The sequence below is a fragment of the Mustelus asterias genome, chromosome 9 (assembly GCF_964213995.1).
Source record: "Mustelus asterias chromosome 9, sMusAst1.hap1.1, whole genome shotgun sequence".
Classification (NCBI taxonomy): domain Eukaryota; kingdom Metazoa; phylum Chordata; class Chondrichthyes; order Carcharhiniformes; family Triakidae; genus Mustelus; species Mustelus asterias.
The window spans coordinates 112,881,747-112,904,462 of record NC_135809.1 but is presented as its reverse complement, the minus strand read 5'-3'; the positions used below and the strand labels follow the sequence as shown (position 1 = coordinate 112,904,462).

The 22,716-nt window shown below is 44.0% G+C and overlaps 1 protein-coding gene across 1 annotated transcript in view; it reads right to left on the bottom strand.

Moving 5' to 3' along the window:
* Window positions 1-1,473: 1,473 nt before the first annotated feature.
* The window catches only part of parvaa (parvin, alpha a), a 94,063-nt gene continuing 72,820 nt past the window's right edge, over window positions 1,474-22,716 (bottom strand). The window contains exons 6-13 of the mRNA XM_078220876.1: window positions 21,594-21,709; window positions 19,405-19,463; window positions 14,306-14,325; window positions 13,330-13,391; window positions 11,322-11,390; window positions 9,146-9,247; window positions 8,225-8,297; window positions 1,474-2,820 (exon numbers count right to left, since the gene is read on the bottom strand). Of these exons, the coding sequence (XP_078077002.1) occupies window positions 2,744-2,820; window positions 8,225-8,297; window positions 9,146-9,247; window positions 11,322-11,390; window positions 13,330-13,391; window positions 14,306-14,325; window positions 19,405-19,463; window positions 21,594-21,709 (578 nt within the window). The 3' untranslated portion in view covers window positions 1,474-2,743. The remainder of the gene's footprint in view (window positions 2,821-8,224; window positions 8,298-9,145; window positions 9,248-11,321; window positions 11,391-13,329; window positions 13,392-14,305; window positions 14,326-19,404; window positions 19,464-21,593; window positions 21,710-22,716) is intronic.

The window sequence follows — 22,716 nt, the reverse complement described above, 5'->3', positions numbered from 1 at the left end:
ACGTGGCCCGAAGCTGTGAGATTGCCCCAGCTGGCCCACACACACATTACTTTGCAGATTGTATTTTCTCTAACTTTTATGGCCAATTACACAGCAATTTCAATTTCACCTCATTGTAAAGCCCAGGTTTTCTACTAAATGTCAAACACGAGACATTTGGAGAGCTTGTAACCTGGCTGGATGACGGTTTTGAGGCCTGACTACCTTGAGACCATCAGTAAAATCGGTGAAGGCAAGGGGCATGCGTGAAGCAACTTGCTCTGTTCATGCTTCCACGATTTTGTCTGGCCTGTGCTCAGTTTTCTTTTGGGCAGAGGGACACACAAACTTGGAAAAAATCTGAATAGAAACTATTGTTATCTGGCATGATGGGATCTTAAAGCACAGAGTCCATTCAGCCCATCATGCCTGTGCCAGCTCTTTGAAAGAGGTATCCAATTAATCTGCGAAATTCAATGCCACATTACCAGACTGAGGTGAATAGCGTAGATGCATTTAAGGGTAAATGAGGTAAACACATGAGGGAGAAAGAAACAGAAAGATTAATGGGAGATTAAAGCTGATGGGATTAGATGAAGTAGACATGGGAGGAGGCTCATATGGAACATAGCACCAGCATAGACCAGCTAGACCGAATGGTCTTTTTCTCTGCTGTAAATGCAATGTAATTCTACCCAAGTATAAATCCAATTCTCTTTGTAAAGTTACTATTGAGTCTGGTTTCACCTCCATTTAAGGCAGTGCATTCCAGATCATAACAACTCTCCATGTAAAAATGTTTTCTTGTCTCTTCTCTCCTCTGATGTACTATGTGGAGTTTGACAAATGTTGTGAATCACACGACATTCAGATTATTTCACAATAATAATTCAAATTTCCCAAGTTTTACCAGGTCAGTATCTTAGAAGATAAGAAATAGGAGCAGGAATAGGTCTTTCAGCCCCAAGGACCTGCCCCACCATTATTAGCCTCAGGGCTGTTCTTCTACCTCACATATCCCTCAATTCCCTTTATACCCCAAAATCTCCATCTTGAATATACACAGCTCTCCAGGACGGAGAATTCTAAACCCTTTGAATGAAGACTCTTCTTGTCTCAGTCCTAAATGGGCAACCCCTTATTCTGGGTTTGTGATCCCAAGTTCTAGATCCCCAGCCAAGGACAACAACCTTGTAGCATCCACCCTTGTCAAGCCATTGAGAAGTTTCTACGTGCCAATGAGGTTGCCTCTCATTCTTTCAAACTCTAGGGATGACTGCTCAATCAAACTCTTTTCATCGGACAATCCCTTCATCCCAGAAATCAGTTTTGGAAGTTTTTGTTGCACTCCTTGTCGGACAAATATGGGCTATACATAGAACTCCAGGTGTCATCTCACCAAGGGCCAATATAATTGCATTATAACTTCTTCATTGTTATAATCTAATTTGTATTAATGCACTGCACAGAAGCAGGACTTGGGAGGAGGTTGTTGCGGTTATTAGATCTTTATTTGACTGGTCATATTTTGGTATTTGATTACTTACTTGCATGTTACTCCTTCAGTTTTAGATGAATGAAACAACATTATTTTCTACAATATCATAAATGTAGCTCATATCCCCAAGATTCCCAGGACTGTGTCAAAAGTTGACCGGGTCACCCAGTGCATCAATATTTGAAGCTACCCCAAGAGAGTACGTCAATTTTTGTTGGGGGTCCCCAAGAGTATGTGTCAATATTTGAAATAGTTTCTAGGTATATCAATATTTTGACAGGAGTCCCCAAGATGGTGGCTTGGGCATTTATTGTCCATATCTAGTCCCTCAAACTGGTGGGGTTTCTAGGCCACTTCAGAGCGTCAGCTGGAATGTGCAACTGGGAGTCACGTAGGCCACACTAGGGTGAGGACGGCAGGTTCCCTTTCCTGAGGGACATGTTATATTTTATATAAATCCGACAGATTTTATGGTCACTTTTCTTTCTGTTGGCCGAACACCAGGTTTATCAAATTCAGTTTTTCAATTTATATCAATGGGATTTAAACTCATGACAAAACCCAGATCCATAAAGACTCCACTGCCATGGCCTTGTATGCAACATGATTACCGGTTAAAAAACATTAAAAAAAAAAAATCAATGAATGTTCAAGCTATCCATGTGATCATTGTAAATTCTCACACATTTAAAGCTTTAGTAACAGGAAAGCAATTTGATTAGCTCTTTAAGATTAAGAGCAAGCAGATTCTGGTGTGGGTACATTTTCCCCCATAGAATTCTACCCCAGCCTGTTTGTACCTTAGGGCTCAATACTTATTTTAAACATAAACAGCAACATTAATTTCACCGAATAATAGCAATTTTGGAATATTGGCTGTGAAACTAAGTCTGGGAAACTCTTCAAATCAACAACAGCTCTTTGGTATTTGTGACACAGGCATCTTTGGAAAACTCCAATGCTGCGTTCCACATTAATCGAATTCCACTTAATATCAGAATGCAATGGCAACTTAACCTTCAAAGTACTGGAGTTCACGAAGTTCAATATGATTCTGGTCTTTGTAATTCAAGTGCTTTTTATATATTTTCTTATAAAGGAGTAACAATGATCTTTGTAACCAACAAAAATCTTCAAATATCGCTGTACGAATGTTACAAACAAGACAGTGATTGGCAGTTCAGCCCATCGCCTGGCCAGGGCTCCTGTAAATGTAATGGGTGTTGATCTTAGTCAGGCTCTTGGGGAGAGCCAGCTGCCTTCAGGTTAGTCTACGTTCCTGTATTTGGTAAACAGATTGTAGAGTACGCGTAGGGTAGACTTCAGGTCACAGTTCACGATATCTGCAAGAGACAATGCATTGTTTTGCTTAAAATGTATTTTTATAATCTTTCTGTGCTGTACGGTTCCGAGGAGGCTGTGTGGGCTGTTTGAAAGAGCTATCCAATTAGCCCCACTCCCCTCTGTTCTTTTCCCTACAGCCATGTGAATTTTTCCCCTTCAAGCATACGCATAATAGCCTTTTGAAAATTGGGATTGAATTTGTTTCCACCACCATTACAGGCAGCGCATTCCAGATCATAGCATTTCTCTGACACAAGTCAGCCTAGACTGATGGGCACTGAGCTCAAGGCTGCATTCGTCAAATACTGATCTCTGTGCTGATTTGAACCTTTACATTTAGGATAGAATCCCTACAGTGCAGAAGAGGCCATTCAGTGCATTGAGCCTGCACCGACTCTGACAGAGCATCTTTACACAATAAGAAGTCTCACAACACCAGGTTAAAGTCCAACAGGTTTATTTGGTAGCAAATACCATAAGCTTTCGGAGCGCTGCTCCTTCGTCAGATGGAGTGGAAATGTGCTCTCAAAGAGTGCACAGAGACACAAAGTCAAGTTACAGAATACTGATTAGAATGCAAATCCCTACAGCCAGCCAGGTCTTAAAGGTACAGACAATGTGGGTGGAGGGAGCATTAAACACAAGTTAAAGAGATGTGTATTGTCTCCAGACAGAACAGCCTGCAAGTCCAGGAGGCAAGCTGTGGGGGTTACTGATAATGTGACATAAATCCAACATCCCGGTTTAGGCCGTCCTCATGTGTGCGGAACTTGGCTATCAGTTTCTGCTCAGTGACTCTGCGCTGTCGTGTGTCGTGAAGGCCGCCTTGGAGAACGTTTACCTGAAGATCAGAGGCTGAATGCCCGTGACTGCTGAAGTGCTCCGTCACAGGAAGAGAACAGTCTTGCCTGGTGATTGTCGAGCGGTGTTCATTCATCCGTTGTCGTAGCGTCTGCATGGTTTCCCCAACGTACCATGCCTCGGGACATCCTTTCCTGCAGCGTATCAGGTAGACAATGTTGGCCGAGTTGCAAGAGTAGGTACCGTGTACCTGGTAGATGGTGTTCTCACGTGAGATGATGGCATCCGTGTCGATGATCCGGCACGTCTTGCAGAGGTTGCTGTGGCAGGGTTGTGTGGTGTTGTGGTCACTGTTCTCCTGAAGGCTGGGTAGTTTGCTGCGGACAATGGTCTGTTTGAGGTTGTGCGGTTGTTTGAAGGCAAGAAGTGGGGGTGTGGGGATGGCCTTGGCGAGATGTTCGTCTTCATCAATGACATGTTGAAGGCTCCAGAGGAGATGCCATAGCTTCTCCGCTCCGGGGAAGTACTGGACGACGAAGGGTACTCTGTCCACCGTGTCCCGTGTTTGTCTTCTGAGGAGGTCGGTGCGGTTTTTCGCTGTGGCGCGTCGGAACTGTTGATTGATGAGTCGAGCGCCATATCCTGTTCTTATGAGGGCATCTTTCAGCGTCTAGAGGTGTCTGTTGCGATCCTCCTCATCCGAGCAGATCCTGTGTATTCGGAGGGCTTGTCCGTAGGGGATGGCTTCTTTAACGTGTTTAGGATGGAAGCTGGAGAAGTGGAGCATCATGAGGTTATCCGTGGGCTTGCGGTACAGTGAGGTGCTGAGGTGACTATCCTTAATGGAGATGCGTGTGTCCAAGAATGCAACCGATTCCGGAGAGTAGTCCATGGTGAGTCTGATGGTGGGATGGAACTTGTTGATGTCATCATATAGTTGTTTCAGTGATTGCTCACCATGACTCCAAAGGAAGAAAATATCATCGATGTATCTAGTGTATAGCATCGGTTGAAGGTCCTGTGCGGTGAAGAAGTCTTGTTCGAACCTGTGCATGAAGATGTTGGCATTTTGAGGTGCGGATTTGGTCCCCATGGCTGTTCCGTGTGTCTGGATAAAGAACTGGTTGTTGAAGGTGAAGACATTGTGGTCCAGGATGAAGCGGATGAGTTGTAAAATTGCATCTGGAAACTGGCAGTTGACGACATTGAGTACTGAGGCTGTTGCAGCAATGCCATCATCGTGGGGGATGCTGGTGTAGAGTGCCGAGACATCCATTGTGACGAGGAGTGCTCCTGGTTCAACTGCTCCATGTGTGTTGAGTTTCTGTAGGAAGTCCGTAGTGTCGCGACAAAAGCTGGGGGTTCTTTGTACAATGGGTTTCAAGATGCCCTCGACATAGCCGGAGAGGTTCTCGCACAGGGTTCCATTTCCTGAAACGATGGGATGGCCGGGTGTGTTTGCCTTGTGTATCTTTGGGAGGCAGTAGAGTACGTTGGAGGAGAGCACGGAGGGTGTTTTGAAAGTCCGGATCAAAGGTTTTGATCAGAGTGTTGAGTTGACGGGTGTGTTCTTTGGTCGGATCTGTGGGTAACTGTCTGCAGTGTTCCTCGTTGTTCAGTTGTCGGTACACTTCTTTGCAGTAATCCGTTCTGTTCAGTATGACGATGGCCCCTCCTTTGTCTGCTGGTTTGATGACAATGTTGCGGTTGGTCTTGAGAGCGTGGATGGCGTTGCGTTGTGCTCGGGTGATGTTCGGGGCTGTCTTGTGAGTGTGGCTGATGAATTTGGTGTTGACGAACCTCCTGATGGCTTGGGCATACATGTCAAGTCGAGGGCAGCGGCCTTCCGGAGGAGTCCAATTCGACTCTTTCCTCTTCGGTTGCACTGCGGATCTCTCTGTTGGCTGTTCCGGTTCATTGGCTGTCTCATTGTGTTCGCTGTTGGCCTCTTGGGGTTTGTGGAACAACTCCCGCAGCCTCATTCGCCTGATGAATTCCTCTGTGTCTGCTGCGAGACTGATGGGGTCTATTTTGGTAGTGGGGCAACTTCACGACACACGACAGTGCAGAGTCGCTGAGCAGAAACGGATAGCCAAGTTCTACACACATGAGGACGGCCTAAACCGGGATGTTGGATTTATGTCACATTATCAGTAACCCCCACAGCTTGCCTCCTGGACTTGCAGGCTGTTCTGTCTGGAGACAATACACATCTCTTTAACTTGTGTTTAATGCTCCCTCCACCCACCTTGTCTGTACCTTTAAGACCTGGCTGGCTGTCGGGATTCGCATTCTAATCAGTATTCTGTAACTTGATTTTGTGTCTCTGTGCACTTGTTTGAGAGCACATTTCCACTCCATCTGACGAAGGAGCAGCGCTCTGAAAGCTTATGGTATTTGCTACCAAATAAACCTGTTGGACTTTAACCTGGTGTTGTGAGACTTCTTACTGTGTTCACCCCAATCCAACTCCGGCATCTCCACATCATGAGCATCTTTACCCAGGCCCTATTTCCGCAACCCCACGTTTTTACCTCACTAATCCTCCTAGCCGACACATCTTGGGACATGAAGGGGCAATTTAGCATGGCCAATCCACCTAACCTGCACATCTTTGGATTGTGGGAGGAAGCCGGAACACCCGAGGAAACCCACGCAGACACGGGGAGAATTTGCAAACTCCACACAGTCACCCAAGGCCAGAATTGAACCCAGATCCCTGGAGCTGTGAGGCAACAGTGCTAACCACTGTGCCACCTTTTTTATAAAAAAATCCATCCTCAAGCTCCTCTTACTGCCAGCTTTGTTGACCTACTGGCAAAGGACGGCACAGTGATTAGCACTGCTGTCTCACAGTGTCAGAGACCCAGGTTCAATTCCGGCCTCGGTCACTGTGTTTGCTCTTTCTCCCCGTGTTTGCGTGGGTTTCCTCCGGTGTTCCGGTTTCCTCCCACAGTCTGAATGATGTGCAGGTTAGGTTAATTGGCCATGCTAAATTGACCCTAGTGTCACGGGGATTAGCAGGGTAAATGTGTGGGGTTACGGGAATAGGGCCTGGGTGGGATTATGGTTGGTACAGACTCGATGGGCCAAATGGCTTCCTTCCGTACTGTAGGGATTCTATGAAATTCTACATATAACTGACCACTGTACACTGATAAAATATGGTTTTCACTCTTCACTTCTTTGACCTTTAGCAGAAACTAAGGCAAGAGCCATTTCAAAACTTGCAGAAGACCCCAGCGTTAATATTGGCAGGAAACATCTTAAAAGAAAACTACTGCTTTACCAGAATACAATGACTCTCTGATCACTGCTACCAGGAAGTTGAGGATCATTTTAAAACCATCAGGATGTGCCCTTCCCCCCCATTCTCATTGTGGGGTTATTCGTCCAGTAATACAGCTCACTACACTACAGTGCCATCTTAAAAACTTCTCATGGGGTATAAAAAAAGAAAGGCCACGTCTAAGGAACAATTTTAAAAAAGGGCTGGCAACAGAGAAAGCGGTTCAATGGAGGCCAGAACAGGTATAATGGGCTGAATGGCCTTTCTCTCAACTGTACCATTCTGGTTCCAACCCTGGAACTGACACAGGTCTTTTGATGGTTGGGTGCAGAGCTATGTTGGCATAAGTGTCAAAGAAGCTGGTGCTCCTCCACCTTTCATATGTGGGAACGGTGCCTATTGTGGTGTTGTGTATGGGATCACCGGGCAGGGTGGAGAGAAGAGGAATATGGAAAAAATTTAGGACTGGGGCAACAGGAAAGCTTTGTCCAATTTCTCCATGGTCTCGGGTAAATGCCAAAAAGCTTTAAAAGTGGAGTGATGGGTATTAATTAGGATATATTGTAACTTTGATATTACCAGTAAAAACCCTTCCACGAATGCTTTCTAAGCTCTGTCTTGGTTGTGAATACAATTGGGCACCATATTTAGCTGACATCCTGCAACCTGACTCATAATTTAATCATTTTAATCTCCTTTATTTTGTACCCACGCAAAGTCTCAGAGATAAAACAATGAGAAGACTAATTAGGCAGTTGACTTGCTCTAACAGTTAAGTAGAATTGTGGAATGATACAGCGCAGAATAAGGTGGCCATTTGGCCCATTGTACTTACTGGCACTTTGAAAGTGCTATCCAATTAGTCCCATTCCATGCTCTTTCGCCGTTGCGATCAAAACATAGAAACTTAAAGGCCCTTCGGCCCTCCGAGCTTGCTCCGCCATTCATTATGTTCATGAAAAGTTTTCCCCATCATGAAAGCTTTCCCCTTAAAGTACATATCCAATCCCCTCATAGTATTGAAAATGCTTCCACAACTCTTTCTGCCAGAGTATTCCAGATAGCAACAACTCACTGTGTAAACTTTTTTCTTACATTGCTAATATGATGTTCATAGATTATAAGTCTTGAAAATCATCATAAATGATGTACAACATACCTTCAGTAAGAAGTCTCACAACACCAGGTTGAAGTCCTGAAGCACTCTGAAAGCTTGTGATTCCAAATAAACCTGTTGGACTTCAGCCTGGTGTTGAGAGACTGCTCACTGTGCCCATCTCAGTCCAACGCTGGCATCTCCACCTCATACATACCTTCAGATCGAGGCTTTGGTTTCTCTAAACCTCCATCCTGCATCAGCTCGAATGCAAAGGACACATTATGGACCTGTTGAAGAGAGTTGGGAAAACATAACTTGAAGAAATAGGTAGGCTTTGGTACACAGTAGATTTTACTTTCAGTCTCGGCAATGCAACCAACTTGGCTCTTCAATCTATTTTAGGCCACGACTGAAGCGAATGAGGGATGTTGTGTATTCTGGTTCATGCTTTGTGTTCTGATTTAAATAGGTATCAAAAGTGAAATAATTTCACGCTACAACATGTGTTACATGCTGCTGTATCATACAATTGACATGTATTTATGAAGCATTAGCTCTCTCCAGCATTGATGTTGATCACTGGTGTTTAGCTTGAATTTCAGATTCCCAGTTCGAAGAATCCGCCATGACTGGCTCTCTTGCTCATCTGTAACTCCACATCTGTGACACTGTAGAGTGTGACGGAGAACATGACAGCGTATATATTTTATGCCCTTCTCCAATGGAGTCAGAACACACCTGGGTGAACGCAGAGTTGGACATTTGCGACAAGGATAAGCATGGACCGTGCTCTGCCTCTTCAAGGCTGAGGTTAATCGAAGTTTGGGCATTAAGGAAATAAAGGGATTGTATAATGGAGCAGGAAGTGGAGTTGAGGGGCAACATCAGGGGTCATCTTATTCAATAGTGGGACAGACTCAAGAGTCCGTGTGGACTATTCTTGTTCCTATTTCTTACGTTTTTGCAACTCAGTTCCATTGCCTGGATGGGCAAAAAGGCAACAAGTGTTTGGGTTTTGGATGGACTGGGGAATTTTCAGAACCAGAGGAGCTCATAACCTTAATTCAGTTCCAGATCTCTTGCATTTAGCTCATCACAAGAAACAAAAAGCATGTGCAATCAATCAAATATTTACCTTGTGTTCAAAACTATCTGGGGTGAGAAAGAAATTGTGCAAAGGTATAAAATAGTTCCCGACGAGGCCCATTAGCAGCACCAGATAGACACCATCAGCAAACTGTAAAGGAGAATTTAGTCGAGATGTTAATATGCACACAGGTCAAGGAAAGATTGAATGATGAACTTTCCAATATGGGACCATCATCGCCACATCGACCACAACAGTTCAAGGAGACATCTCACCCATCATCAATTTCTCAAGGGGAATCTAGGGATGAGATATAAATGCAAGACTTGCCAGTGATGCCCACATCTCAAGAATGTCATTTTAATTCAATCAATTGACTCTTTCAAGACCTGAGAATTACTAGACGATAAACATCATACCCAACTAGTTTTGATAGAGATGTTCAAAATCACAAGAGGACTGGAGAGGGTAAATAGGGAAAAATTGTTCCTGCTCATGAAAGGATCAAGAATGAGAGGGCACAGATTTGAGGTGATTCGCAAAAAAAAGCAAATGTGATGTGAGAAAAGCTTTTCCACACAACGAGTGCTTTGGGTTTGGAATGCACTGTTTGGAAGTGTGGTGGAGGCAAGTTCAGTCCAGGTATTCCAGAAGGCATTAGAAGATTACTTGAATAGAAACAGTGTGCAGGGGAAAAGGCAGGCAGTGACACGAAGCTATGATGCTCATCTGGAGAGCTGGCCCAGACACAATGGGCTAAATGGCCTCCTTCTGCGCCATAATACTTCTGTGAAATCTTTTCCCTTCAAATAATCACCCAGTTCCCTTTTGAAAAGCATGATTGAATCCATCTCCACGACACACTTGGAGAGATTCAAATCTCATTTCAATCTCATTCCAAATCTAAATGTGTTGCATAAAGAACTGTTTCATGTCATCCCCTGGCTCTTTTGTAAATCACGCAAGGGTTCTCGACCTTCTGATAACGGGAATAGTTTCTCCCATTTTCTCGATCCAGACGACTCATGATTTTGAACATGTCTAACAAATCTCCTCCCAATCTTCTCTTCTCCAAGGAGAACAGCCCAGCTTCTCCAGTCTACCTACATAACTGAAGTCCCTCATCCTTGGAACCATTCTTGTATATACTTTCTGCATCTTCCCAAAACCTTCAAATACTTCACTTGAGGCTGAAAGAGTGTTTGAATGAAGGTTCATAACTTGTTTGCTGTGCCCTTACTTAGAAAACATGTATAAAATGCGGGATTCAGTATAATTTGTCCTGCCACTTTCAATGATTCATGGACATATATACTATGATCCCACTGCTCCTGCATCTCCTTTAGAATTGTACTGTATATTTTAAATGCCATCCCTCCCCTTTCTTCTGACCAAAATGTATCACTTCACACTTCTCTATGTTAAATTTTATCTGCCTTGTGTCTACCCAATCCACCAGTCTGTCTTTATGCTCTTGAAGTCTAATATTATCCTTCTTACAGTTCACAGTATGCCAAGTCTTGCATAATCTTCAAATATTGAAACTGTGCCCTATACACTCAGGTCTAGATTATTAATATAAATCAAGAAAAGGAGAGTTCCCTCTACAGCCCCCAGTTAGAAATTAGTAAAGTTTTCGGTAATTTCCGTTTTTAATAGATTTGAATTAAATAATTAAACTGTTGCACAATGAAATTCTAGCTATGCTAACTAACTAACTAAATTTAAAATACCACATAGTTCAAAATGAAATGCCACTACTAATATATTTCACTTAAAAAGTATAGTTTTACCGATGCTTGGGGACTGAAATGGTTAGGTAAATAATGTAATAGTTGATTTGGAAATCATATGACCAATACATTTTCATAGAGCATCAGCCCCTCAAAACCTGGCTCTACACCCTGGATGTTATCTTTTTACTCGCACCTTTCTGTGATGATTGGTGAATCATGCATGATTGAAGAGGAAGGTTAGAGTAGAGAAGGGAGAATAAGGGGCCCAGAAACAGAAGGACCAGGGTCCATGATTTTTCCCCTTATACCTGGATTCCATGGTAGCCATGTCCTAAGTCAGAGGTGATGGGTTTTGCCAGAATACAACGCTTCTCTCAATAAAGGAGGTGGTCATTTGGCCCCTCAAGCACATGCTATCATCCAACATCTCTCCTGTGTGCCCTCTTGCTCAACCACGATCTGCCCTGCAAGTTCAACATTCCACTTACCTGTGTCTCTAGTTCTGTAACTTCCAGGTTTAATTTGTTCAGATGTTTATTTACAAATGTGATCAGAGTCTGCAGGTGGAAAACAAACAATTTCAAAAACATGCAGCTCTGCCCACTCTCTTTTAATCCCGACGGCAATTTACTGAGTACTGATGCACAACATGAAACCCCAGCCTCTAGTGCGGCTCAATATTGGAGATGGACAGGACTGGCAAAGACAGAGGAATCCAGTGCCTCCCAGGCTGCATATTTGTGGCCTGGTCAATATTTATCCCCCCAACTAGCACCTAAAAAAAAAAAGACCTGGTCAATATCACATTGCTACTTGTGGGGTCTTGCTGTGTGCAAACATTATGTTTCCCTGCAATACAATAATGAGTATGTTTCAAAAGGGTGTAGTTGATTGTAAAGGTACTTTGGCACATCCCAAGATCAAAAGGTGAAGTATAAGCAGAAGGTTTTTATAAAAAAAAAAATTAGCAGCCCAATTCAGGAATTTTGTGAACATTAATTGTTGGGATGTTGCACTGCTGACGAGGGCGGGTATTGGTTGCCCATCAGTTGCCCTGAGATGGTGGTGGCGAGTTATCTTCCTGAAACCCTGGCAATAGATTTGCTACAATTGAAAGATTTACTGGGTCACTTCAATGAAAATCAACCACATTGCTGTGGATCCAGAACCTTTATTTGATTTGATTTATTATTGTCACATGTATTGGGATACAGTGAAAAGTATTGTTTCTGGCATGTTATACAGACAAAGCATACTGTTCATTGAGTACTTAGGGAGAAGGAAAGGAGAGGGTGCAGAATGTAGTGTCTACATGTAGACATGGGCCTGGTAAGGGTAATATTAGGAAATGAATTAATCCATTTTTATAATAATCCAATGACAGCTTCCTGGTCGTTTTAACTGATTCCCTGCTTTTTACTTCCAGATTTAAAAACTAAATTCAAATGTTCAAATTGCAAAGATGGGATTTGAACTCATAGCATCTGCCTATTAAAACCTGTACTGGGCCAGTGAACATCCCTAATGTTAGTGCTACAGTACCACCTCAGGCTTGGGCGAAGGACTATCCACTAATTAACAATCCCTGCTCTAAAATAATGTGAGCCTGCCTGCATATACATGAGCACGTGCATTCACCCATGCGCGCATGAGCCCTTGCATGTTAGTGCCTGCATGAGTGAGGCGGCACGGTAGCACAGTGGTTAGCACTGCTGCTTCACAGCTCCAGGGACCTGGGTTCAATTCCCGGCTTGGGTCACTGTCTGTGTGGAGTTTGCACATTCTCCTCGTGTCTGCGTGGGTTTCCTCCGGGTGCTCCGGTTTCCTCCCACAGTCCAAAGATGTGCGGGTTAGGTTGACTGGCCATGCTAAAATTGCCCCTTAGTGTCCTGAGATGTGTAGATTAGAGGGATTAGCGGGTAAATGTGTAGGGATATGGGGGTAGGGCCTGGGTGGGATTGTGGTCGGTGCAGACTCGATGGGCCGAATGGCCTGTTTCTGCACTGTAGGGTTTCTATGATGAGTGGATATGTGGCAATACACGGAATAATTGAGCATTCGCACGCGCACCTGCTTGCATGTGCGCGCAAGTGAGCACGTGTGTGCTGGTCTACATTAGAGAGTAGGATCAAGCTCGGTGATTTTGATACGATTTCCTGTCAAAACCGATTATTTAACTCCACTTGCATCCAAATTCAAAGGAACGGGCAAACCACTGAGTGAGAAATACAGAGATAAATAGGACCGAATTCTCCGGGATTCAAGAGCCTAATTTCCACATTTGCACCTGCATTCTCCCCTCCCCTGTCAATCATGTCCAGCACTCAGAGCACACCATGAAAATAAAAAGACCTGCATCTGTTGCATATTTTCACCAAATTATTTAACAGTATTTTTTTTTAAGGGAGTAATCAGCACCAGCCCTTGGCGTGATTGTAAATCGGATTCTAAGGTCGCAATGGTTCACAGAACAAAACAGGCAAAATTATATCAAACCTTTTTGACAACGTTGAGTTTGTCTGGCGCATGATCAAACAAAGTGTCAAAGGCATCCCGTTCTGAAAGAGATTGAAGAGAGTTACACACGGGAGAGTGCGGACAGGATTATAAACTCACGGAACAAAGAAAACTCCCTTTTGTAACAGAAACATCCAACAACAACAACTCAAGGCATTTCACAGGAGCATTAATCAGGCAGAATCTGGCCCCGAAACAGATAAGGAGACATCAGGGCAGTTGACCAAACACTTGGGTGTGCCTACACCACATGGACTGCAGCAGTTCAAGAAGGCAGCTCACTGCCACCTTCTCAAGCTCAAAAATTAGAGATGAACAATAAAATTAGGCTTAGCCAACAATACTCACATCCCAGGAGAGAATTTAAAAAATCTTGGTTAAACAGCTAGGTTTTAGGCAGTATCTCATAGAAGGAGGGAGGAGTTGAGAGGCAGAGAGTTTCAGGGAGGGAATTACAGAGTTATGGGCCGAGACAAGATGATTTCCACAGCCCTTTGTGAAAAAGTGCTTCTTCATATCACCCCTTAACTGCCTAATTCTAATTCAAAGGTTCTGCGCCGTTGTTCTGGACTCCCCCACCAGAGGAAATAGTTTCTCTGTATCTTCCCTATTGAATTAGTTTACATTTTAAGCACCTCAATGAGATCACCCTTTGAATTTCTAAAATCCGATATCGGATTTCCTCAAAATTTATGAGTAAGACTAGTCGGCATTGTTCACACATAGCATTGTCTTTGGAGTGAAGTTGCGTGGCAGGATTTCCTGACCTCTGAGTTGCTTTGCTGCAATGCTGGGGATATGGCAGAGAACAATCCCCACCCATCCCCTGCCTTGTATGGGAAAAAAAATAAAGTGACAATCATGACAGAAAAAGTAGGAACACACCTAAGAAAGAGTCAAAAACACAACATCATGCAAAGCCCAAACACCATTCAGCAATTTGTGGTACACTTACCATGTCTCCCTGATAAAGCCCTGTGAGTAAACATAATACATATACATTAGAAACTGGGTACAGAATAATTATTCTGTTCCAAAGTACACATTAGCTTTACATGGATCTATATCACCATTCATTACATCACCTACTTCCTCAGAAGACTAAGGAAATTTGGCATGTCAGCTACGACTCTCACCAACTTTTAAAGATGCACCATAGAAAGCATTCTTTCTGGTTGTATCACAGCTTGGTATGGCTCCTGCTCTACCCAAGACCACAAGGAACTACAAAAGGTCGTGAATGTAGCCCAATCCATCACACGAACCAGCCTCCCATCCATTGACTCTGTCTACACTTCCCACACAGCTCGGACATTCTTCACCTTCTCCCGTCAGGAAAAAGATACAAAAGTCTGAGGTCATGTACCAACCGACTCAAGAACAGCTTATTCCCTGCTGCTGTCAGACTTTTGAAGGGACTTACCTTGCATTAAGTTGATCTTTCTCTACACCCTAGCTATGACAGTAACACTACATTCTGCACTCTCTCGTTTCCTTCTCTATGAACGGTATGCTTTGTCTCTATCCCACACAAGAAACAATGCTTTTCACTGTAAATATATGTGACAATAATAAATCAAATCAAATCCTTCATCATTGTTGGGTCAAAGGGCTGAAACATTGCTTACAGGTGTGAATGGCTTGTACCTTCTTCCCAGTAAGTCAGCCTGGGCCCCCCTTTAACAGCCAAGTCACCCAAGCGTGTTGTCGAGTAGAATTCAGAACAGGTCACATGACACCCTTCATTCCACTATTTTATTGTAAATTAAAGAGAGAGTCCGGAATGTAATGATCATACAAACTTCAGATTTATAATAAGCAGTCCCTTAGTACTGCACTGGATTGTTAGAATAATTATGGACTGGATTGGGACTTGAATCCACAGCTCAAGAGGTGAAAGTCTGCAGAAAAGTGGAAGGGAAAATAAAAGAGGGGACTAGGACGAGTGATGACTGGAGACTAAATTAAAAGCCCATTTCAAAATCTAGACTCTGCCTTTCATGAAGCATAAAATAACAGAAATGCAACCAATGGAACAAAATAAATCCAATACTGATTAAGTATTTATTAAGATGAAACAAGCTGAAGCATTGGATGCAGCAGCAAAATTACTTCTTTTTATAAAATATTCAGTGACTAACTGAGAGGAGATGGAGTGCATTCAGCTCCTTTCTCCCAAATGAATCCAAGTGTTGTGGTTTGGCTTGGCCTGAAACTTTAAAAACTGGAAGAATAATGGACTCTTGTTGGGTAAGAGTTTTGTGTTAATGTAGATTGAACCAGGAGCAGGGCGTCTGAGGATTGTGAATCAAATCCAATTCCAGATGTTGGGAGCACAAAATCCAGTCTGGCACACCCAGTGTAATACTGAGGGAGTCCAGCACCATCAGAGGTGTCATCTTTCAGACGAAACATCACATTGAGGACCTGCCCCTTTCTCAGCTTGATGTAAAAGAGATCCCATGGCACAACTTCAGGGATAACTCCCCTCCTCTTCTTCAGTGTCAAGAATCTTTATCCCTCAATCAAGATCCCAAAAGCCGGATTATCTGGGCGCCATCACACTGTTTTTTCTGTGTGACAATCAACCGCCACGTTGCCTACATTCCCACAGTGGTCTGACTTCAAAAATACCCCAAAAATACCCCATTGGCTGAAAAGTACATTGTAACGTCCTGAAGTTGTGAAAAGTGTTCTATAAATTCAAATCTTTGTTTCTCATGGAACAAAGGTGAGTAAATGGAGTCAAGATAGATACCAGTCATGATCCAATTGAATGGATGATCAGGTTCTAGTGGCTCAATATTTTCCTCTTGTCCTTAAAACTGGTACAACCCTTGAAGACGGTCTATATATGAACCAAGCTCATACATGTCAATCCTCTCCAATATTAAAAGGGAGGTGGCCTGTCAGCTACAAGTGAGGGAGAGTACCGGAGGTGCCATTAGTAGGCTTGCTATGCCCATTTTGAGGTGTGCGGCCTGGTCATTAGCACCAAATATTTCAATTGAAGTAGACTGCCCTTGAATTGTTATGTCTGGGGCTGTTTTAAATTACTTTAGGGGACAGCTGGCTGAACCATAAGATAAGACCACAGGAGGAGGATATTCAGTATGTACCGGCTCTTTGCAAGAGAATTCCATCCAATTATTCCCATTGCCTTGCTCTTTATTCATCGTCCTACAAATTTTCCATTGCAAGTATTTATCCAATTCTCCCAGTTATTTACTCAATCCAAACCCTTCAGAAATTTGAATATCTCTATTAAATCTCCCTATAAACTTATTTTTTTATTCTTCCATGGGATGTGAGCATCACTGGCTAAGCCTGCATTTGTTTCCCATCCCTAATTATCCTCGAGAAGGTGGTGGTGAGCTTTGTTCTTGAACTATTACAGTTCACATAGTGTCAGGTACACCCGCAGGGCCATAAAGAAGGGAGCTCCAGGATTCTGATCCCAGTGACAGTGAAGGAACGATGATATATTTCCAAGTCAGGCTGGTGACTTGCATAGAAACATAGAAAATAGGACCAGAAGTAGGCCTTTCAGCCCCTCGAGCCTGCTCCGCCCTTCATTACGATCATGGCTAATCATCCAACTCAATAGCCTGATCCTGCCTGTCCCCTGAATCCTTTGATCCCCTTCGCCCCAAGAGATATACCTAACTATTTCTTGAATACAATGTTTTGACCTCAACTACTTTGAGGTAATGAATTCCACAGGCTCACCATTCTCTGGGTGACTTCGAGGGGAACTTGCAGGTGGTAGTGTTCCCATGTGTCTGCTGCCCTAGTCCTTCTAGATGGCAGAGGTCATGGGTTTAGAAGGTGTTGAAGGAGCCTTGGCGAGTTGCTGCAGTGCACCTCAGTTTAGCTCAGTTGGCTGGACAGATGCTAACAGTGTGGGTTCAATTCCTGAACCAGCTGAGGTTATCCATGAAGGTACCTTTTCAACCTTGCCCCTCACCTGAGATATGGTGATCTTCAGGTTAAATCTCCCCCTCAAAAGGGGAGAGCAGCCTGTGGTCATCTTGGACTATGGCAACATTAACTTTAACTATATGGTATACATGGCCGCCACTGTGGGCAAGGGGTTCGGGGCCAATGGCTACCCCCTTCCTCAAGCGCAAGGAAAGGTGGCTGGAAACCAACTTGCTCCATGCTAGCCCGCCCCACAGTCATAAAATGCTGTGGGTGGGCTAAATTGGTGGAAAGTGGGACTTCTGCCTCTCACGGGGGACGAAGTCCCACCCTTGGGATCTGCTGATAAATTGGATTGGCTGGAAGCTACATCAGTCCCAGCAGTGTGAAACGCTCGTTAGTGGGCATCGCAGGAACTACAAGCACTCCCAAGTAGAAGGCCCAATCGATCCTGGAGTGAGCCAAGTCCAGGGTATTTAGTGAGGAGGGTTAGGTCAACTCAAGCAAGGGGAGGTGGGGCTGGTGGGTTTGGAGACTAGGTGACTAGGAAGAAAGGGGGATACTATTGTAAAGACTTGAATCAGGCAATTGAGGTGGGCCTGTTAGAATATGAACTCCCTGATTAAGGGCCAAATTGATGGGTCAATCAGGGAGCTTTGAAATTAACCAGGAGTGGCAGTTCCTCTGGGGCTCCTCGTGTAGACTGCTAACTGAAAGCACTCTGTATTCTGTTGTCAGACTGATGAATAAAGGGATTTTGGGAGGGGGTGCTTCCCCAATGCACAAATGGCATCCCCCCTGAAGATAGCTCTCCTCCCACCTCAAAAACCTTTTTGCAAAAATGGTCTTTCCACTCGTACCATAGGTACGAGACCATATTATGGTGTGGGAGATTTATTATTGGGGTCAATTGGCTTGTTAACAAGCTCAATTGATCCATCATTGTTTATTTACAGATGGTGGGCAGGCGGCACAACGTTTGCACTTGCCCACCTACCATGTTACAGGGGCGAGTTCTTGGGACTGGGAAGGTAGGGGGGTGAGCACCCAACCGAATTTACGAGCCCCCCTCCCCCCCTCAATTTACGAGCCCCCAGCACCCCCCCTCAACTTCTGCCAAAAACACACAGGACGTGGGTATGTAAAATCCAGTCCTGTGCGTCGGTGGCAGTGGGAGTGAATTTCAAAGCTAGTGGATGGGTTGCCAGTCAAGCAGGTGGTTTTCTTTTGGATGGTATTGGTTGGAGTACTGTTGGAGCTGCTTTAACCCAGGCAAGTGGAGTGTTCCGTCACACACCTTGTGCGTTGCAGAGGGTGGACCGGCTTTAGGGCGTCAAGGGTTGGTTTACTCGTCACAGAATTCCCAGCCACTAATGTACTCTAGTAGCCACAGTATTTATATGGCTGGTCCAGTTCAGTTTCTAGCCAACAGTAGCATCCAGGATGTTGATCGTGTTTTTAAGGAGAACAATCCCAGTTTCTCGAAGTCTAGATGAATGGATTCCAACAGTGGTGGGGCTGGCTAATGTCTCCTAGAAACACCAAATATGCATCTTACACATAGATTGTGATTCCTTCTTCATCTGTGAAGATACTGGAACTCCCACTCTAATAACACTGTGGGTGTACCTATGGCAGCAGTTCAAGTAAGCAGTTCACCGCCAAATTCTTTCCCCGGGCTTGGGAGTTTATGCTGGCTCAAGCCAGCGAAAGGAAAACGAAGAGCGAGTTCTGCTTTTTAAATCAACGCAACTAAAATAAACCAACTTCTGTTCGCGAGGAGAACGTGCCACCCCCTTTTTATGATCGCACGGTGAGAGAGGGGTGGGGAGGAAGCAATCTGAAAGACAACCTAAAAATACCCTGCTGAAGTGCTCCGGGGACGGTTCTTTTTTCTGGGAATTACTGAAAACCTTTCAAAACATCCATTCTCAGCAGCTTTCCTCTCGGAGATGTTTTGATTTGATTTGCCGAGAGAGTTTGAATACTGGCAAACTCTATTTTCCTTGGCCGTGGCAGAAACTACTGAGATCCTCACGCAGTTAACAAAACACAGAGTAGCAAATCAAGTTTCAAAAGCACTACATCTGTATTCGATTACAGAGCGGCCGAAGAACAACTGCATTTACATACTCGGTATTGCCAGTGATTTCTTCTTGGATATGCCGAGACTGCAGAATTCCTTCTCTTTTCTGTGGGAAAGAAATAAATGTTAAACAGTGAATCCCTGAAGTTATCAACTGCTTATCTTTGTTTCAAATAGAGAGCAGTGGAAGTTAAACTGAAACTTGGGTACCCTGTCAATCACCAAGTTAACTAACCCCCCAGCTATACTGTCATTACCACTAGTTCATTCCAATGCACTTTTGTGTTACTCCCCCCTCAACAAACTGCAGTTCATCCAAACCTCTGCCACCCATAACCCACACCAAGTCCCATTCACCCATCACCCCGGTGCTCACCAGCCTACACTGGCTTCCGGTTTGGCAACACCGCGATTTTAAAATTCTCGTCCTCCAATTGCTCCGTGGTTAATTCTTCCCCATCTCCATGAGCTCCTTCAGCCCTATGTTATCACTCTTCTTTTTAATTCATTCATGGGACATGGGCGTCCCTGGCTGGCCAGCATTTATTGCCCATCCCTAGTTGCCCTTGAAGGGCAGTCGAGCGTCAATCCCATTGCTGTGGCTCTGGAGCCACATGTAGGCCAGGCCAGGTAAAGACGGCAGATTTCCTTCCCTGAAGGGCATTAGTGAACCAGACAGGTCACTGTTCTGACGAAGGGTCATCCAGACTTGAAATGTTGGCTCTATTCTCTCTCCACAGATGCTCTCAGACCTGCTGAGATTTTCCAGCAGGAAAATCTGTTTCTGTTTCAGATTCCAGCATCCGCAGTATTTTGCCATAACCTAAATCCCTATTTTGAGAAGTGCGAGGCAAGAAATGAGGGACCTGGAGTGTAAACCCTTGAACGCGGCAGAGATGGTTCAGAAAATCACCTGGGATTTTGTAAATAAGGGCACTGAACATAAAAATAAGGAAATCATATTTCACATACTTCGATTAGGTATCAGCTGGAGTATTATGTGCAATTTTGGACACCACACTTTCGCAAGGAGACGGTGCAGCAGGATTTACTAGAATGACACCAGGGATGAGGGGCTTCAGTGGCATGGAGAGACTGGAGAAGCTGGGGTTGTTCTAGTTAGAGCAAAGGCCAAAGGTAGATCCAACAGAGGTATTGAAAAAATATGTGGACAGAGCAAGTGGGAGAAATTGTTCCCCTCAGGCAAATGCAACAGTGGTCAGATTTCATAGATTGAAAATAACTGGAACTAGGTGGAAAATAAGGAGAAACTTCTTTTTTTTAAAAATTCATTTTTGGGACATGGGTGTCGCTGGCTGGCCAGCATTTATTGCCCATTCCTCGTTGCCCTTGAGAAGGTGGTGGTGAGCTGCCTTCTTGAATCTCTGCAGTCCATGTTCTGTGGGTTGAGAGGTGTGGATTAAGATCTGGAATGCATGACTGAAAAGAAGCAAACTCCATCGGGACTTTCAAAAGGTAATTGGGACATGCAGGGGGCTAAATGTGTAGGGTTAGCGGGATAAAGCTGGCGGGTGGGAATAACAAGATAGCTCTTTTTCAAGGGACACCACAGGCCTCCTCAGTGCCACCAGACTCTAATCAAATTCTGCGTTTCTCCAATTCCAGCCTCTTGTACTATCCCTCCCTTCCTTTGCAGCCGTGTCTTCAGCTGCCTGGACCCCAAGCTCTGGGACTTCTTCCCCTAAACCTCTCCCCCCCCTCTCCTCCTCTAAGACACTCTTTAAAACCTACCTCTTCATTCAAACCTTTGGCCACCTGTCCAAATATTTCCTTCGGTGGCTCGGGGTCATATTGAGTTTTTTATGTTCCATATCCTGTAAAGTGCCTTTGGGTGTTTTACTGTGTTAAAGGCCTGATATAAATACTGTTACTCGTGTTCTTTTTATTAAAAAAGTGTTATCTACAAGTTATTTTTCATTTTCGTCTTTGATACACACTTTCACTGATCCCGTATGAATGGATTAAAATGTATATGTTGCAACGCTGATTATAACATTGGCAATGGCAGCATCTGATTGATCGCTTGATTCGCGTTATCTAATGGTTGGCCTATTCATTTTCCAGATGCTTTCTGCTGTTGCCAGAACTTAAACTCAACCCTTATGCGACGCATATTCATCTCATTTTCACTCCGTTTCAGAAACTTCCCAGGGCAACTGTATATCAATATTAAACGTGGACACTGCCCCGAGATTTCTTTTCCTGTGCCATTTACCTGGACAACCACCACTTGAACAGAGACGTGATCTGGGAGTCGAATCGGTGCCCTGAAATATTGGGAAACCGCAACCAACAGATGGAGAATGGCCACCAGACTCTTCATATGAACACCTCAAAAACCACAAAGACACAAGTTAACAGCACCTCATCTCACACCGCAGCTCAATAAAGGACACTACACATAGTTGGTCAACACTCCAGTATGTTAAACAGTAAGAGCAGCTGTCTCACACTCAAGCTTTTGAGCAGATGAGAAATCTTGCATCAGAAAATCATACAGCTTCTACAATTGGATCAATTGCAGACATTAAAAAATATATACGGATCAATTACAGACATCAAATAAAATATACGCAGAGTCAAAAAATGCTTGGACCCAGGACCAGACAAATAGAATCATCTCTCCAATTTATGCAGGAGAAGTGAATTGCTCAACAGAGACCCAGATGTATTGAAATTATTCTGTGTGATATTAGTAACCAACAGGTCCCTGTGAAATTATGTTGTCCACTACTTTTGAGAAAGATGGATACATGTATCTGAAATGGCTAGGATCTTCTTGAAAGTAACTGGAGAAATTTCACACAACTCAAGTGGTTCGCTCCCTCGCTTCAATGTCAGATGTTTGTGGGTTCAAGTCTCACTCCAAAGACGTGAGCACAAAATCAAGTTGATGCAGCCAGAGTGGCTGTCTGAGACTTTAAACCAAAGCCCTTTCTTCCATCTCATGCAAAGGTCTCTCTGCGCTATAAGCAGCAGCACAGGTGAGGTTTCCCTTGTGCCTTGCCAGGATGTTTTGTTCAGTTTGCTATGTTCAAACTGGCTGCTGTGCTTCTTACATTACAGAAGTGAATGTCTTGAGCAGGGAAAGATACTGTAGCAACACGTGCCTTTTTTTCTTCCTTTAAGACAAATATTGCAATGATTGAAAGGGCAGGTGAAGTGGTCATGTCCCTGAAGGACTGATCCAGAGGCCCAGGCAAATACCTTTAGAAAATGGGTTCAAATCCCACTATGGCAGCTAGTGGAATTTAACTTCAATTAATAAATCTGGAACATAAAGTTGGTCTCAGTATGGTGACCACTAAACTATCAGCGATCATAGTCCACCTGGTTTA